Genomic DNA, 20242 nt, shown 5'->3' with positions numbered 1-20242 from the left:
GACGGGTAGTGATTTAAACCAAACAGCAGCTTTTAAATATCTTTCTGTATTTGGGTGGCAGTCAAGATGTCTGGTGGCGGCAGGAATTATTAATTGCACTGTGTCTCTGTTGATAATATATTATGGTCATTGTAGATATCATTACAAGTTACAACCCTTTAAAAACGAGGCTAATATTGCTAAACACACAGTGCTAAAAATGTAACAAGAAGTTTAGTGCTTTTCACCCTGACATATAAAGGTCAACGGGAAATGAGAGGTCCAAAAATTCTCTTTGGCCTTGAAATTTGTCTGTTTGTATTTAGAAAAGTCAAATAGAAGCACAATTTGGATATACAAAACCTTTCTGGCATCTGAAAACCTTCCAGTTCACACACTGCGAGAAAATGTCTAATTAAGCTTCACCATTTCTGTCTTTTACCTGTTGATCTACTTGAGTTGAGTCGAGACACTTAAGTTAAATCTACATTCTAAATGGATGGCATGCAGCTGAAACAATCAGGATTTCAGAAAGGTTAAGAGCCAGCTGCAAACAGTCTGAAAGAATAGGGGGGTGTTATCAGCAGGGGAGAGATTGAGATTGTTCCTGGTTTAGTTGATTTTCCAGCATGAGGATTCAGAGAGCACATCTGGGGGGACCTTAGTTGCCTCTCCACCAACCAGCTGTGAAAAGGTTTCCTTCTGTGGTTTCAGAGCAACATGACTGGCTGCACAAACATTTGTATCCAAGGAAAAATGATTTATGATGACACGCTGCAAATCATGTCTCTCAGAAGGTGACAGAAAATGTTAACACTATATCTTAAAAACCCTGTGCAATTTGTTTATTTCCAAAAACAGAATTACAACAAGTGGACTACAAAAAACCCTGTTTCTACCATCTTTTTTTTTGCTTGTGCCATCTTCAGGGACAGACACCAATATTTAGAGCCGTCTCAAATGGATCAGCAAGGTGCAGTATTTGGAGGCCAACATATTAACTTAAACGTTTTAAATGAAGACAGCCTTCTACAAGCAAGCAAGACACAATTCCTATTAATTAGTATTTTTATTAGTATTTTTTTTTTTTTACTGAAAACGTAGCTACATTGGCACATTTTGTCTCCTACAGTCCACCTTTGTCTTTATGGAACAACATTATCATGTCAGGTAAAGTGTAAGATTCAGAGTCAGCTGCAGCACTATTTAAAGCTTAGCAATAGTGCTTAAAGCCACAAAACAACAAAAATAGGAAATTAACCATACAAATGGTTAACGTCAAACCTTGATTTCAATCTTTCATGGTGGTATCCTGTGTCGGAACATTATCTTAACGTGTGTATAAGGCCATGGTGTGAAGAACACAACACCAAAAATCATTGTTGACTGCTTTAATTAAAAGCTTCTTAGGTAACAATTATTTATTTGAATAAAAGTGACAACAGAAACAGAAAAAATTGCCTCTTAATGGATTTATTTTCAGACTATCAGTTCTAGAGGGGAACATTTAGCAGTGTACTCTCATTTCTGCTGACTTGTTTTAACTACTGCTACTCTAATTCTGATCAAATCATTAACAATACTATGAGGGTAACAGGTAGCACTAATAATCACACAAAAGCTGATAATGAGGCTAAGGAGCAATTTGGCATTTAGCATAGGAGGGCATGGTGTTCTTTTTTTATAGTATCATAAATGCCTTTCAAGCATTAAAGGTCCCATATTATGCTTTTTCTGGTTTTATATGCTCTTTAGTGTGTTTTCCATGTGTCCTGTGCATGTTTAGGCACATCTATGTGCAAAAATTCAAAGTCCGCGGAAACGCAGCTTCACCCACTCCTCCTGTTAGCTGCAGCATTAGCCGCATGTAACACTCGGTTCTAGCCCCCCTCGAAAAAAAATTGCCAGTGTGTTATCACTGATCTAAGCCCATTGGCTCATTGTGGCAAGCCCAGCAGCTCATGTTGCACGCCCATTAACTTCTGTAGCACGCCCACGATATGCCGTAGCCTGCGGTAGCACAGTAGTGCTAATGTGCTAATGTTTTTGCTCCCCGGCCCTCGGAGCCAAAGTGGCTACATTCCCAATATGGTAAAAGGGTGTGACATTTTCGAGAACCGTGCTGAGCGACTGACCAATTACGGCAGAGCCGACAAGCCGACCAATCAGATCAGACTTGGCACACATGGGGACTCTGAACGTGGGCACTTCAGAGCCTTAGAGAGAGAGTTTCCCATTGTTCCCTTTTTTCTAGATCCTTGCTTGTGCTGTACTTACTCTCTGATGTGCGTCGCTTTGGATAAAAGCGTCTGCTAAGTGAATTGTAGAATTGTAGAGTCAGAAGCAAGCAGGTGCATGGAGCGGCAGTACATGAAAACATACACTTTTTTCGAACTTTAGCTATTGTGAACATACTTTAGTAGGTATATAGATTAAATATATGAACCCCAAAAAGGGCATAATATGGGCTCTTTAAGATTATGTCAGATGCTATTTTAATTCAGTTGAAGCACACTGCTGCTGGCCCCCACCAACTCCCCTCACTCCCCAACGAACCCCCACCGAGCCTGAACGCTGCAAATGAGGCTGAGGAGCAATTTAGCCATTTAGCAGGGAGGCATGGGGTTCCTTTCTGTGGAATCATAAATACCTTTCAATAATTTAAGTTATTATCGGATGGTATTTTAATTCTGTTGAACTCCTTTTTTTTTTTTTTTTTGCCTAAATCAGGTTCTTGCTATAAAATATGAAAAATCCATATCTATCCCTTTATCTGTCTTATCTCTATTCCTTCAACCGTGTTCATACAAGAAAGTACAGAAAAGTCTGATGTATTGAAGGCAGTCATTTGTCAGAGACATGATGAAAGTGAAACTAACAGTTTGATTGGATGCTAGGAAGCGTAACAGCAGAGATTATGAGTAGCATAGAGTGGAGAGGAGACTCTTATGTAATCATGTTGATCTACAGTTAGTCTCTCCAATCCCTCTAATCAAGTGCAAGGGGATCAGACTGCAAGAGGGATCTGTGTATCATGTACAGTATAATAACGCAATAGACATGTGGGTGCGTCTGAGTATCAGAGAGATGGACATACAGAGAAAGAGAGAGTTTGAGGTTTTCCTTCTGTTTCTTTACGTGCTATAGGGTATCTGACAAACCACTGCTGAGGGGCTGATAAAAAATATTAGTAAGACAATAACGATATTTTGTACTTTCAACCTGCTTCATTTTGAAATATTTTGTCTCAGAATACAAATGACACAATAGTTATATTTACCTTGGATGACCATACTATTTAAATAGAAAATAAAAAAATATTCATGGACGCGGATACAAGCACTACTTCCTCTTACGTCAAAACTGAAGTGGGATCTCTAAATCAGCTACATCTGTACTGCCTCTCCCCAATGGAATCGGACTGGTCTGGACAATTCATTAGATTTATCACTGACTCATCCACTTATCTGAGCTCGACATGTAATTTCACTTTCCAGCCATCTTACCTGCTCCAACCACAAATTCCCATTTAACAGCCTGTGCCAGCCGGACAGACTGGAGTCCCACAGGCGGCTGACGCTCATTTTCAATTTCAGTAAGACCTATTAGAGCCAGCTAGCAAATACGCTAACAGCCCATACCTGGCCTATTTTCATCTAAGAGCGACACACACTTTGAGCTTCACATTCTCACTGCGTTTGTTTTAACACATCCCAAGAGGATGTTACAGAAAAGGCTCTGTTGCTGCTTAAAAAAAAACATGTTGAGCCAAAAGCCATGGGAAGAAACAGAAAGATTGTTCAAAACTGAAACTTAAGTCATTTAAATTACAGAGTTTGTGCTCGTTTCCTTGTTTATTTCACTGCCATTTTATTGACTTAAAATGACTGTGTCACAATAACATGATAAAACAGAATGTTGCTCAATGCATCTACAGTACATCCCAGTCTATTTGTGGAAAATTGCACTTCATGGTAATGTGTGACAGAAATACACATATATAATGTGTGAGTAAAGGTATACTTTTGAGCCACCTGTACACTGCCATTGATGTTAAAATGTGTGATTAAATAGAGAAAAGAGCGGTAATAACCTTGTAAAGTACTTTGGATAACAGCGCAATATGAAGGTTGCAGTTTTTTTCCCCTTGTGTTCTATAGTGGAAAATCGCAAATGGCGTAATGGAGGTTGGCCAATTGTTGTGTTATGCTTTATGAAGTGCTACCTTCAGAACATTCAAATCTTAAATGTTAAAATGTGATGATAACCATATGTATGCTTTACAGCTTATGACAGGAGTTGCATTGTAGAGAGTACAAAATAGTCCTGCACATTAAGAGAACAAAGATGAAAGAGTGCATTTTACAACAGTTATCATGTCTGCTGTTATTCATGCTTAACACACAATACCTGTGTTTACAGCACAACCCCCCCCCCCCCCCCCCCCCCCATTCTAAAAACAACAATCCAAATGATTTTTTAACCAGTAGATTGGCTCCATGATGTGAGGGTAGCTGATAGCTATGTTAAACTTCATCTGTGGTGTGAAGCCTGGCAGATACACCCTGGCCTTCCGCCAATGGCTTACACGTTTATTGAGAAGGCATTGCTTTTTTCATAAAAATGAACTTTCCCTTGTTTATTGCTATTAATTCAGACTTATTGTGTTTGTTAGGAATGTTCATTCCGCAATAATAATGAAAACAGTATTTCACGCAGCCCATACAAAAACAAAGCTACAATATGAGGGACAAATTCATGTAAGGTAGCAAAAAGTAACAAGTGTGATGATGGCAAAAATATATAAATTATATATACATTATGTCCACATGCGATATGATGTGTTTAAACCTTTTTATCGCAGATTTCTGAATGCAAGCAACAGACTAATTATTGCCCTTGCAAGGTGGCAAAAAAAGTAGTGTTCTGTAACTGATAAGTTTAAATAATTTCTGCATTTTAAAGTAATAAAAACATCAAGTTGATACTCACAACATGAAGTCTTGTTCCCAGCATGGCTGGTCCCCTCGGACTGTGATGGTGGTGCTCTTCACATTTTGCACCTTTAGAGTCACATATGCGTTGAACTTGTCTGGAAGAGAGGAAAAATTAAACTGTGAACAATTCAGATTCAGATTTTGCTTTAGAAGGGAGATACAGTGGAGACAGCTGCATAGTCACACACAAGAATAACCTGAGTATGGTGAAGTACGTTTAGGATAAGATTGGAGGAAATATAAATGCAGTCTTTTCCAGAATAGGAATTATGTGGGTTTGAATAAAAAGTATATTGCTCACTGTCTGGATTGACCGTGTGACATACATCTGTGATTGATTACTGCATCTGAAACTCATGCATTGCTGCAGAAACTGTAAGGGCCATTTGAACTGTCTAAGGATGGATTTAACACACGATTAAAATCCCCTACAATAATAGAACATTTCATGTGGTAAGATATTACTGGGTAGAGAGCTGACAGAAAATCTGGCTGAGATGTAAGCTGCAGACTAAGAACAAAAACACACTTTATGCCTATTCTGTGCAGTACATTATCCCTTTCACTTTGAATCACTAAACAGTGCAGACACAATAAAACACTGAGGACATAATATTCATGAAGAGCTGTCAGAAAGAGTTGATCAAGTGCAGGCCCATTACAGGCAATCAACATCTGTGTCATAACTCATCAAACTGAGTCCCAAAGATTATGAAGATGTCTTCTCCAAAAATGAAGAGATGGGATCAACAAACTTGTAGATCTGCCCCCGTGTGTGCCAAACTGAAATGAACAGTCAGTCTGCACAGATATGACGAGCAGTGCATTCCTTAAAAAAAGATCGATGAAATGTCTTTCCCCACACGGTAAAAGAAAGTTAATTTAATACCAAAGAGTTGTTGGACTGATTGCATCAAATATTTTAAGTGACACTGACTTTAGTTTGTAAGAATCAGTTCTTCCTTTCACCATGCAGTCATTTTAAGTGTTAACATGTAACAAAATGCATGAAGAGAGGTGGAAAAAACAGTCCAAATAATAGATAGATTTATTCGTTTCCCACGAGATATGAGACTAAAGAAAGTCAGAGTAAAGATCAAACGATAACACTCTGTTAGGTCAGGATGGGATTTTTTACTTATTGAACACAACTATCTTTCTCCAAAATTGTGCATTTGGGTCCTAAAATCATACACAAAAAGGTTAGCAATTTTATAAAAACACCTTTAGTCTTATTAACATTTTGTAATATGTTTATAAAAGAACGATGATCTATCATCTTGAATTATTAGCAATGAAAGGCAACCTTTCAGTATTTTTTTTTTTGGGGTGTTGAAGCAATTATTGGGTTGAACTTTATCAATGCTGCGTAATGTTTAAGCTGTATACACAGTAAGTCTAAAAGGTGAGAAAAGTGTTCTGAAGGTCTTATCCTAAACTTAAATGCTAGTTAAATTCTAAGAAGAAAAACTTTTAAACTATGCCAGCCAAGTTATAAAATAAAAGTCAAAAACGATAAAGTTGGTGGGGTAAAACATTCATTTTGTTTAATGAATATGCACCACACAATGTTTCATTTGTACTCATTGCCTTGCAGAAATTCTGAGCATTGCCTCTTAAATCAAGAGAAATGTTGAAGGAAACCAGCGTTCAGCTTTCTCACCAGAAACAGACTTTATACCTGCAAACTTTATACCAGCATTTTTGATTTCCATTAATATTTGTTTTTTTTCCCCTTGTTAAGTTGTCACTTTTTTTATTTAGCTGAAAAAAAAAATATATATATATAGTTAATAACAAGTACTATTCAGTAACGGAAAACTTTAAAGGTGCAGCCCAAAAGAACATTTGATTTTCAATTTATGAATCTTCTATATTTGGTCATCCAGGACAAAAGCATGAAGGAAAAAATGAACAATTACTCCTTCAATAACTCTGCCGTGTGCCTTTAATGAAGCTCATTTACAAGATGAAGTCACTATTAACTTGAAGTGCTGAACAAGGAACACTGTACCCAGAAAAAGCCACTTTAGACTGAGAACCAGAGTCTCATTACATTTCCCAGCACACCATGATGGCTGCACTGAAGGAACTATGTGACCTCTTCCCTTCTTTTCTATGGCGCTGGTCCATTTTCAGCTCTGATTAAGACTTCACATATTCATATCCAATCATAGTAAGACTACATGTGGTTACTGAGATCAGATGGTGCAGAGATAATCACCCTCTTTTCTTTCTGGTAGTTTCTCCTTGTCCTTACTGACGATTGTTGTTAAGGACATTGACGTTATACATGACGTCAATTCAATGTGGTCCTTTATTAATCCTGCTACTGTATTCTTACACTCATTCTTCTATACTTTATTCACAGTTACAATATATGAGATCTTATTTGCAGACTCATAAATGTCTGCCTGCATGTTAAGTTACTGATGAATTACAATAGCTAAATGCATTAATTTAATATCCTAAACAATAAAGCAACAGAATATATTGATACAAAATCAGCAACATAGAATGATGTAACATTAGGGTTAGTTTACTGTCAAATACCTTGAAAATAGTTGTTCTCATAGTGATACCATGATTTTTATGTCTCTGATCGCGATTACAACAGGGTTTGAGGTATTGGTGAGTACACCATTCAAAGCATCTCAAGACACTTTTCCAAAGATCAGGTAAATTACTAACTCTTAGTTATAAAGACATAACATGAATCTATCATTGGCAATAAGCAACATTAAGCAAAGAAACAACTTAATTTAAGTGGCAGAAAACTAAAACAGAACCAGACTCATGGTGAACAGCCATCTGTTGAACTGTGCTGGGCTTGGAAAGGAGGATATGAAGGAAGAGGGATAGAGACAAACAGAGCAACAACAAAAATGAATATGATAGATTTATAGCTACAATGTCATTAATAATGGTAAAAGTGGAGTATTAGCAGTAGCAGCTCGGTGTAATATTCGGCTGATCAGTCTTGATTAATGTTGTATGTAATGTTGATGAAATTATTTGAGTGTGGGTGTCTGTAGGTACCAATCCTGCTTTCTAACTTACACTGATCCATCCAAGTAAACCAAGGAGCAATGTAGGTGTAAGATACTGATCACCTAATGCCTGCTTGATTACAAGTGTTCAACTCTTCACAACAACAGATAGCCCCTTCTACCTCAGACTGAGAGTCCATGCAGTGTGAGTGAGTGCATTTCTGTCTCCTACATTTCTGTATTTTTAATCTTATACTCACTCTATTGTTAAGAGTGCTGGTCAAGTTGAAGGCAATATCAGTGGATGTCTGGTTGAAGATGAGGCTAGAAATGTGATTGTTCAGCTGCATCAATAAATACATCACAGACAGCATTTGGTTCCAAGATCCAGTTCATTTCTTTTCTCAATATGGATGGACCTGACAGCATAACCACATTGGGAAATACTCTACAAATGCCAGCCAGTCAGCAGTTTTTATCAAGCAGGCAAATGATATGCCAATTTCATATTTCGATGCATGAAGCTGCAGGTAAAAAAAAAAAAAAAAGGGCCAAGACAAATGCATTCACATAAAATCACTACAATTACACAAAAAAGTCAGACAGTATTAAATATGAATTACCCTAATCCAGTCCAACTAAACTATTCCCATCTACAAGCATGGATCACTCTTTATGCTGTCTGCATTTTCAGTGCTTTTGTGTTCTTTTTGTTTGTTTGTATTTCATACACTTTGAATGGCTTATGTACTGTATCTGCAGCCCATTTGATTTTAATGCATATATGTTTTGCATTCTGCATAACGTTATTTTTTATATTTATTTTTTTACATTTGCAGCACATTGTCATTGCTGTATAAGTCTTGCATTTTTCTAAATTTGCCAATATTCTCAAGGTACAGCTTATCTTCCTAAGTTGAATCTTTTGGGTCCTTGTAGCATGTTTGCCTTTGCAGACCAGTTTAAGAAGTAACTGGTCAGAGAAACAACATTAAGAATGAATAGAAAACATGGTTTCTGTCAAGGTGCAACTAGCGCCTGAACTAGAGGGCTTATGATGTGAACCATGTGCTTCAGATCTCATCGTTCCAGAACTTGTCACAGCTCAAAATATCAAAAAGGATCAGTAGTGGAGGATGACATTTTGAGTGTAAGTAAACACAATGTAGCACAACGATTATTTGTTTCTTATGCGTATCAAATATCTGTTTCAGAATCCCTCCAGACCTGTTGGTATATTACGTCATGCTGATTTTCCAATGAGAGCAAAGCAGTGCTCAGCTTGTAAAACAAATTAGAGGAGAAGAAACACTCCAGCTGACAGGAAATAGGGTGCTCGCTGCACGTCTTCATGCTTATTAACGCAGGGAGGGCTGAAACACTCTTGACCTGCTTTATGTCATACAACAACACACTCACAAACTTGAAAGCTTCCCAGTACAATCCAGTTTTGTGGCGTATAGCTTGAATAGATTCAGTACAATACTGAAGGGTGTTTCCAAGCTTTCAGGAATTCATTCTTATAGTGAAAACAAACTTTGAATTCATTCAAAGTGTCATGCTTCTTAAAGCGTCTGACACATCAGGCATATATAAAATCTCTACAGACATTAAGAAACAACAAACCATTTCCGATAATTTGCAGTCAAATTGTTCAAAGCATTACTGATGAGCAGTTTGAGATGTTTTCTTGCTAGATGTTGTAAAGGCGTTAGTGCACCAGTTTAAAACTAACATGATATTTTACAAAGAATAAGTGCATTTTATTATCCCTAGGTAAAATTAGGCTCTGATCTCTTTTAAACCTACAAAGGGTAATGCACAATAAATCATAATCCATAATCCATAATCTGTAAATCTATGTGGAGTTGTTTTAGCTTCTTTAGTATCTGGACCTTGGTTTTAAACAGTGAACAGGTCAAATGCAGATTTTGCAAGGCTGAGTTCAGTGCTATTTTACAACTGCTTATTAGTCGTAGGGGATATCCCTAGCGTAATCTACTTTTTTGCAGAGAATAAGCAAAGAAAATCCATACCATCCTAACATCAGGTACACATGATGAAGCTACCACTATCTGGTGGTTAGCTTAACATCGCACATTGATTGAAATAAGAGTAAGCAGCTAGCCTAGCTCTAACACAATAGCTCCTACTGCAATTAAACGGCAAGTCCTCTACATGAATACTTTACATGAGTAAAATCTGTAAAGAAACAAAATGTAAAAACAATATGTTGTGGTTTAACCGTGGCAATGCATTTTCAATCATTTTTAACAACATTTTACAAATGTATAAAGATGTCCATGCTGGGGCGCTGGTGGCGCAGTGGTTAGTGCGCGCGCCCCATGTATGGAGGCTATAGTCCTCAAAGAAGGCTCCTTTCCTGCATGTCATTCCCTACTCTCTCTCCCTGATTTCCAGCTATATCCACTATCCTATCTCTCTCAAATAAAGGCACACCAAAAATAATCTTTAAAAAATGTCCATGCTGCTATTTGATTTATCCCGATATTGCTCATGGATTCAAATTGAGTGCTATGTATCAAAGTATTAATCAAAGCTTGGGAACTGTTCATGGTTTTATCCTAAAATGTCAGGAGAGACACAGGAAATGTCAGGTGTAAATGTATTCTGTCTGCCTGTGTGACAGTGGTGGTGTAAAGGGTTAATCAGGAATAATCCATCATTCAGTTAAGGGGGTTGCCAAGTCTGTGATTAAGGGGACAGGGGGAATGGCAGGGTGCAGACAGCCCCATTTACTGCCTGAGCCAGGAGGGAAGGATAGAAACAGGGAAAAAACACAGCAACAGGACGAGCCACAAAACAAAGCAAAAACAAACCCACAGCACAAATCAAATTCAAAAACAAGGAACATCTAAAACAAAAATAAGTCAATGTTTCTAAATTTAGCATCCATTTCCTTTGACTCCATCAGGGTTGTCAGAGAAGACATCTTAATCACACTCAGTAGACTCTTGTAAATGCTTGGTTGCACAAACACCATCTCCCAGTATGCAGCAACTAGCAGTGGTGTGGAGGACATATCCCATCATGCAGCTGGCCCCTCTTGGGGAGCAGTAGGCGTCATTTATAATTAAGTGGCAATGACTTATGAAAATAAATAAGTTATATTCTGTTACACATGGACGTGTGCGGCGCGGCCGCGCAAGATGACATTTACTTTGCTGTCTACAATAATGAATACTCTGTTAGGGGAGGGGGAGAGAGGAAGGGGGGGGGCAGTGGGGGAGAGTGTTTTTGATGGATGAAAGGCGTTGAAGAAGATATTAAATTGAGACTAAATCCTTTTTGTTTCATAAATGCAAACAGACAGGATGTTCTTTTTTTATTTCAGACAGTATTTATATCAGCAGTATTTTACAACATCCTGCTGTTTTTTTCTCATTTTCTGATTACAGTTCTTTCAAGTATTATACAGTTATACAGTACTGTCTTGTATTACTGTTCTGTGTGTTCATGGGAAAAAAACACATGCTGACTATTTAGAGTCATGTACCAATTACTGTGAACTCTTTTAGGGGATCATTTACTTAATGCACTTCGATGTGTTCATGCTGTCCCCTGTAACAGACCCAGTCACGGCAGTAACATGCATTATAATTAGAAATAATCTGTTTATATTGAGAAATGCTGAGCTCTGCGATTTAAAATTTCAAACTAAAATAACAAAGTAAATATTAAAGATGCATCTATATGCCAAATTCCATTTGGTGCTTTCATTTGTTTTTAAGTCATTTATCCTGTGAGTCCCTTTCAATAACATTTATGTTTAATACTGGACACAGTCCCTTTACAAATAAAATTCAATAATTTATTGAGTTGGGCTGGGTGTTTCTTATTAAACCTCCAAATTGCAGCAATAACAAAAAGACAGTAAAGAGAAGTCAAAAGACTACATGTATGTATGAAAAAGCGACTGCTAGTTTTACCGATGATGCCAACCCTCACATGAAATGTTCAGCATTGCAAGCCACACTCTTTCTTAAACTTTTTAAATGATAACCTTCAGGAGCAAGAACTTCTTGGAGGGTTACATAAGCCCCATTTTGCCTGCAGAAACATTCCCCTGGCACTAAGAACCTTTTCATTCATTTCGACTGCAGGAACCAGGGACTACTGTCCCATGACTACATTTAGACCCTTGTCTCTACAGTAAACAAAGAGTTCCTCCTCAAGTTCTTTGTTCCTTTATAAACATTTCTGCAGTGGTAGCGTGGCATTTAGAGATTCTCCAGGGACCGGGACTGCCTTTGACCAATAACATGGCAAACCATCTAACAGTTGTAGGCTGGTTCACAGATTTTAATCTCCGGACTATGACATCACTGGAGAGCCAAAATGGCAGCATGGATAAAAACAGGAGAATGTGCCTTACATTTTCTAAACTAATAAAGTGACACATTAACCAAGAGACATCTCTCAGGAGCTGCAAACCTGTGGGGGTTTCAGGAGGGTCTTGAGACAGCAGCTGGCTCCCCATAGACACAAAAGAAATGACAGCTTCTTACTATTATCATCAACCATTTCCCCAAACTAGGGCACCAGAGTGGGACAAAGTCTGTTAGAAGTGTTTGACCTGAGACCAATAATCATGTCAAATAACAGAAATGCATTCTGGGTAAACTCTCTGTCACCTACATGACTGGGTGTTACAGCCCTGAGGTAAATAGGTTTGTTATATTAGGTCAAATTTAAAAAGATAAGAGGACACTTCACTGGCCTCCTTCTTTATCCCACTTTAAATCTCCCCAGTTTCAACTGATCACAGTTTACATACTGTATCACCACTTTGACAGGACACAGCATTTAAAAAGAGTCTCTGAATAGAAATATCTTTGTACTCATTGGGAAAAACTCAAGCCCTCAATAAAGGACTTTTCAGACAGGAGCCGGGGGGCGGTGGGCGCTGCGCACCGCTGTCAATCCCATTCATTGTGTATGTGTTGCTCCGCGCAAAAGCATATCTGCACTCCGCCAAGCTGAGCGTAGGTTAGGGTCACGCTTGCCGTTCTTGCGCGCTGTGCGGAAGTTACATTTTTTTTTTTTTTACTTGAGCGCATCGCTTTGTGATGTCACCTCCACGCTTCCAATAGGAGGGAAGATCAGATCACAACAAACGGTGCACTTTCCTGAGCTCTAGTTTACAGACCTTCCAGGACAGAGAGAAATATCTAGTTTGAAAAGAAACGTCCAACACTTTGGCCAAACCAGGGGTGTTTTAAACAGCAGCAGAAATGTGTGTCGTGCTTGTGAAGTGGTCGTTATAGAGCTGCAGCTCCTGGACGAGCCTAAACTCTACCAAATCCTGTTGTGCCCTGAGGATTTAATGAACACACACCCTCTCCTTCTGTGCTGCTCATCTCCTCCTACTCGGCAATAGAAAGATCAGAGCTTTCTACTCAATAGTGGACAAAAACAAACATACTGCGCGTCCAAAAAGTAGCAATTTTCCCGACTATTGTTTCCGTCACCTAGCAGCGGGCGCGTTGCTTTTTGGTCAAGTGCGCGCTCCGCTTCTGCTCTTCGCCCTACTCCGTGGTGAGTGCAGCGCAGCGCATACCGATTCCTATCTGAAAGGCCCTTCATTCTTGAAGAATCAAATAAAGATTGAATGGATTGATGAAGACTTCATCTAAAGATATCAACATCAAAGACTGATCTTTCTACCCTTTGGTCTATTGGGGTTTCTTTTTTTTCTCCGTATATGTCTACAAACTAACCAGACAAGCAGCTATAATGTGGAGATAATATTTAAACCTTATTTACAGAAAAAATGTACAACCCTGTTTCCTAAAAAAGGCAGGCGTTGTGCAAAATGTAAATAAATACACAATGTGATGGTTTCAGAATATTGAAAACATATGTTTGAATGAAAGTACCACGAAGCAACAGATCAAATGTTGACAGAGAGATTTCATTTTTTCTAGAAACCTATTTGCACATTTGGAATTTGTGCCAACAACAGGTTTGAAAATAGTTGGGATAGGGTGATGTGTACAACTCTGTTGCACCTCTTTTTATCTTTCAACAACACCCTCTGAGCATTTGGGAGACCTGACAGTTTTGTCACACATGTGCAGGTTACCTATGCCATGTACACCAACGCAGCCCCATGCCATCACAGATGTTGGCTTTAGCTGTGCACTGATAACAAGCAGGGCGGCCCCTCTCCTATTTAGTCGAGAGAACAGGGCGTCCATGATTTTCAAACCATTTTTACCACTGGACAGTCTTCCACTTCACCTCAGTCCATGAGCACTGATTTTTGGATCTGGTATATAGAAAGTGTCCTCTGCATGGTAGAGTTTCAGCCATCATTTGTAAAAGCAGTGATGAACTGTGTTCGCAGACAATGGTTTCTGGAGGTGATCCTGGGCCCATGCAGTGATGGCCACTGAAGAGTCGTGTCTGTTTTCAATGCCTGAGGGCCGAAAGATCATGGCCACCAAATACTGTGGTTTTTTTGGCCCTATCACCAGAGATTTTTTTTGCAAAATACTTCAATGGGAATTGAGCCTGTAATTTTTATATTCACTTCAGGTGAAGAGTTTCTGTTTCTGGAGAAGAAAAGACTTTAAAAGCATCCATCTGCGGGGGGAAGTCATCGGACCTCTTTACTTCTCTCCAGTTGAGTCCGTAAGCAGAAGGAAAGAGATTGCCCGTAAAATTCAAATCTTCTGAAAACGTCCTGCTTCAAAAGTTGGAGTTTTCTATCCAGACAAACTGCTCTCTGATGTCAGAGGCCTTGGTGCAGAGATTATCCCTGCATTATTTATCATCATTGTCCTTGTTTGACTGACTATTAAATACCATAAGATGAGTTGCAGAGACACTTCACATCACTGTCAGAGTATCCCTGTGTAAATAGCGACATGTCAAACTGGTTTCCTAGGATAGGCGCATCATTTCAAGGATTGTGAAAACAGGATATGATGTTCACATGCCCGCACCAAAACCACAAAGCTGCATCCTGAAATTTGAATGGTGGTTTTGGATTAGTTTTGGTCGAAGGAGCTAATCTTTAAAAAGTTTCAGGTTACAAGGAATTTATTTTGTAAGTAGCTCTTACAAAGCCCTAACTCAACATTGGAATGGGTTTAACATTTGCAATAACTACATGAAATTTAATTTGTTTGTTTAGTAGTTTTGCTAAATTACTATCTCTACAATATCTTTGCCTGTACAGTAGCAACTCCATCACTCATGTCCTGCTTTATGAACCCTGAGAGGACCAATCAAATCTGAGCTCTGCAGTCTGAGGGCAGAGGCAGCTGATGACAAATCATCTCCTGTTCCTGATGTCGGTCTCTGTCTTCTGAAGACACTGAGGGATTTGTCTCAATCTTCCCTTTTATGTCGATATGACAAGTTCTCATTTAGAGCGAGCAGGTGGTCCTTTGTCTGTGATGATCTATTGATTTCTTCGTCTCCTCCTCTGGCTTGACTTGTCTTTCTCCCACTCGTGGTGGTTGTTCTCCCCTCATCATCGCCTGGGGAGAAGGAGGGACGAGCAGCTGCAGCCAGCGGAGAGGAACAAACAAAAAAACAGAAAGAAAAGGTGGCTGGGAATATAAAGTCCCAGATTTGAGAAGCTGCTGAGAACTGTCAGTGGTTCACACTTGAAGAGGAACTCGTCTGTAAATGAAAGAGAAACAGTCTCCTCTTCAGCTGGCGCTCATCTCCTCACTCACTCACTATTTCGACCTAAACTGATGCAGAGGGATTCAAACATCAAGATGGCAAGAAATGTTGCACGGGGAAAGGCACAGGACAAGATATGGTTCGCGAGTGCATACAGCTGGTGCAAGTTTTTCCCACTGGCTGCCGACTCCATATGTTTGTGGAAAGCACTGCTTATGAATAACAACATTTATATAAATGTCAAGAAACATGGACAATAACCTAAACTACATGAACCTTACGGTACACTGACATACAAGCCAACACCAATTAATATAAAACCATACAATGACTTAATTATTGAATCAAACACCAAAATATACAGACCTGACACTAAGTCGGAGAACTTACATGAAACCTTTGAACTTGATACCAATCACAAGGACCTGATAAATATGAACAAATGTTTTACTCAAGCAGAAGCATCTGGTCCCCCCTTTCATGTCTTCCAATATATTTTGTATCTAGAGACGGTCTTATAGAAAACATAAGCACGCAGACAGAGGTGAAAAGAAACAAAACACTTGAATGCCTGAAAGCATGAATACATCAAGTAACAATCGGAAGCATTTTCAGTCATCAATGTTGTACAAAGAAACATATTTGATTTTGTTATTCCCCAACAAAAAAACAATTTAATTCTAAATAATGAACATGTGAAATTCATCACATAAACAAATGTCAATAATCTCTTTGTTAAGTCCAGAGGACACAGTAAAAAAATCTCAAACCATCCATATGTCACAAACTGAGACTGCTGATTAGAGATAAAAGCATCATTTCTATGACACAACTGAAAAGCCTCACTTATCACACAATAACAGATACTTAGTGGGAGATGAAAGCTCTTACCTGGAGGCCCATGTAGTTTGGCTTTCTTCACTGAAAAAGAAAAAGAAAAAAAAAAACAGATTACTTATTCAGTATATAAGAAAATCTATTTATCTTTCTACAGTTTTTACTTCTTCTTCTACTTCTGCGTTTTGTTAGACGATGCTTGGACTGGATAAAATCCCGATTAGGCTTTACACTTTTACACATCTTTTGTGTCTTTTTTTGTTTTTTGTTTCCAGGTAAGATGGTTTTATGAAGGTTATATATTACCCTCTGACCTGCACTCATGTTTCTTCTTCCCTTCTGCCATAGTTACTGTTGGTCCAGCAATTTGAAACGTGAGAACACAGAGTAAAGAGACTACATCTAGATTAAATTGCTATCTGAATCCAGAAGAAGACTGTATCTGTTTAGTGATATTAATAACAAAGCTTGACATTCTGATTCCTGAATAAAACCATAGCCTGCTCCAACATGATTGGTCCAAACGTATGAGCTACAACCTACAAATCAAAACACGTACAACAGTCTCATTCAAATATTCCGCAGGTATCCAAAGTTAGGTTAACACAGATAACTTGTCTAACATTTCAAACATTGTCAAAGAACGGGTAAAAAAAAGCCCAAAAATATGGAATGTCTTAAATTAAACCTGCAATGCCACATTGCTTGTGAGCAACAACTTAAGCATTGATAAACATTTTTGATGAAAAAAAATTAGAAGTCACAGCATTAAGAGTGGCATATTTAAATTTAAAAAAGAACACAGTAGCAGTTTTTCCCCCAAACTACGCAGATTTCTGAAAAGGTGTTTACTTTGCCCACTGGTTGAATACAGTCATTCTAGTTGTCAACCTATCCCACAAAAAGTAGCTTTGCATTATTCTGAACACACCATTACACAAATATCAATATGCTCAAAAATGATCAATGCATGAAAGGCATTAAGTATGACAGAGAAAACAATGTCGTCCGGCGTCTCAGAAACCACCAACAGACAAAAATATCCCGACATCAGTGTAAAAATCTGGTCAAAATTCAAGAATTATTGAAGAAGCACCTCAATAAAATATCAGTGAGGTCTAACACAAAGCAGCAGAGAAAGCCTCGAATTCAAGAGGGTCTTAAAATGACAGTGTTCTGGGCTTTGGGCTAAAAAGTGAGCCACTGATATTGATCTGGAATACAATTGGGCCCCCAGGAGAAGTGTTGTAGTCATTTGACCTAAGAGCTGTGTTGACCTTTCCTGCATTTCTAAGGTAACTTAGTTAGTTAAACAAGGTTTATATGCATATTCTCACCATGGGAGATCAATATGTTTTTTCAATTAAAGTCCAAAAAAGTGAGATGTGATAAGAGAGACTGACAAGAGACGGATCTCCAGACAGAGAGAGATCGTTAACGGGTCATTTGTCTGAGGCTGTCAGCACAGCTTGCCTTGTGTGTCACTCGTGCCCGCTCGTCTGAGGCTCCGGGGAAACCCAGTGGCCTCATTGGTTCAGTGCTAAAAAATACCTGTGTGAATTGTCTGCCACTGTGAAAAAAAGACTGAAAGTGATGCTACAGAGACTTGAAGAGAAGAGAGGAGAAGAGACTTTGAATGTGTGAGATTAAAAATACTTAGAAACCCATAAGCATCACTGTATCTATTGTCTGTATTGATGACCATTGACTACCATAGACTTTGTTTGCAAGAGCCTCCTTTTCGATGTCTCTTCATGTCTTGTTCTGACTGTAATGAATACATACCTAATATACAGACAAAAATATAATAAATGTTGAAAAAACACCAAGATTTTATATCACAGTTAAAACATGTTTTATTTACAAAAATAACACCCATATCTGTTGTTTTTCAAAAACATGTGGCTACAATCTCCCCTGTCTAAAAACAATCTAAAGTTGAATGATTTCATACTGATCTGATCTTAAAATAAATACACTATAGCACCACCCAATGAGGCCTATTTATTAAATTCCATGAATTATTACCAATCCTAAATCCTGAACCTCTTACTTACTCCTGTTGGAGTAAAGACGATCAATAAAAAGAAACGTGGGGATGATTGATCCTTACAGCAGGATTCTGCACTCAATATAGCTTCAATACGCTAACAGCAAGAACTACATACACTGTTATCTTTTGTGTCCAGTTAGAAGTGTTCTCAATAGCTAAAAGAAAATGAAGACATTCTTTGCAATTAGGTTGACAAGATACCAGTCATCCAGAACATGTCACCCAGAACATGCCACCTGCTTTTCAGATCAAATCTTATAAACTGTGGCATCTGACTACAATGAACCTGTGATATCAAATTTCTTCATGTGTTTGTTCTGTTTGGTAATAGAAGAAACACAATGCCTTCTATACAGTCAAGGTATTAAGGTTCCCTTTTCTTAAATGAATGTTCATACGTAGTTGAAAATTTGGTTTTCTTGTGAACTTACTACACTGAGAAAAATGATTCTGAGGAGAAGTAAATTTAACTTAATTAAATCTGTGAAATCAACAATAAAAATTCAAGTTAGTATCTTTACACAAATATATCTAGTATTTAACTCAAAAACATTTGTTCAAAATACAAGACATTGTGATTTTTTTTCGGAACACGAATAATTTAAGTAATTTGAGCCAATCTTTTTAAGTTCATCCACACAACAAAAAACGATCATGTTATCTTTACTGTGTTTCCTTCGGTATTTCAAAAACATCAAATACTACAATACCCATAAGCCATCAGCGTTCCCAAGCGCCAACGGACCTGCGGTGATTCAAAACAGAGACGGTAATGAGCGGGCAGAAGTCAATAAGGTAAGTAGAAAAGTTTTTCAAAGAGTCAGTTAGATACTACATGACTTTATTTTCTTGAAGTTATCGAAACAATAAAATTTGCCAGAGGCTTATCGTGGTATTTGACGATACCATTAGTCAGTAAGTACGTTTAGAGAACTGGAAGGTAACGGTCATCTGACTCTAACGTTAAAATATGGCTAGCGAGCACGAGAAGATAAAACTGACACGTGCAGACACGACACCTGGACGGCTGGCTGCCAGCGTCGGTCCGTTGGTTGGCTTTGTGGCTGTCTGGCTATTGCGCACTTACAACGAGCCGTATTTGGCACGTCGGGGTCCGAAGCATAAATTACGCCGGTGACCGCAGCACACGTTCGCCTCAGTCCACAACTCATAAATTCCAGGATAGAAAGAGCGCCTTGCCTTCAGAGTACATGTTACCCAGTTATTCCAAATGTTTTTATGATAGGGCACATTTGAGTTTTCATATACTTAACGTTTTGAATCTGTATCTAGCTGAAAAGAGGATTTAAATATTCTCTTCTATCACTGTTTATGCTAGGCCTCTAACCCCATTGGGAGGCACTAAAGTAACATTAACCTAACAGATTGACTGATAAGCATGATGAGCTGACAGATATGACCAACATTTTTATCACAGGTTTTCTGAAAATGACAGTTGAAATATGCAAACAGGGTGCTAAGTGTGTTTTAATTTCCAACTTGAACTTAATGAAAATGCTTGGCTCGAAATTATTGTTTCATTATTTTGACATATTAGATTTAAATATTTTAACAGAGGGAATTTTGTATATACATTTGTATAACACCATACATTAAAAGTTACAAAAGTCTATTTTCTCTGTGTTTTAAAAAAATGAAATCCTGTTTAGAGAAGGTTGTGAATGAATTTGATAGTTAATGAAATTGTAATGGATCAAAGTTAC

The 20242-nt window shown here is 38.2% G+C and overlaps 1 protein-coding gene across 1 annotated transcript in view; it reads right to left on the bottom strand.

Moving 5' to 3' along the window:
- LOC132974780 (protein unc-13 homolog B-like) overlaps positions 1 to 20242 on the bottom strand; it is a 169687-nt gene that overhangs the window by 131679 nt on the left and 17766 nt on the right. The window contains exons 2-3 of the mRNA XM_061039055.1: positions 16520 to 16549; positions 4972 to 5071 (exon numbers count right to left, since the gene is read on the bottom strand). Of these exons, the coding sequence (XP_060895038.1) occupies positions 4972 to 5071; positions 16520 to 16549 (130 nt within the window). The remainder of the gene's footprint in view (positions 1 to 4971; positions 5072 to 16519; positions 16550 to 20242) is intronic.

This window comes from Labrus mixtus, chromosome 5, assembly GCF_963584025.1.
Source record: "Labrus mixtus chromosome 5, fLabMix1.1, whole genome shotgun sequence".
Taxonomy (NCBI): domain Eukaryota; kingdom Metazoa; phylum Chordata; class Actinopteri; order Labriformes; family Labridae; genus Labrus; species Labrus mixtus.
Note: the sequence above shows the minus strand (reverse complement) of the source record. Positions and strands in the feature narration are given on the sequence as shown.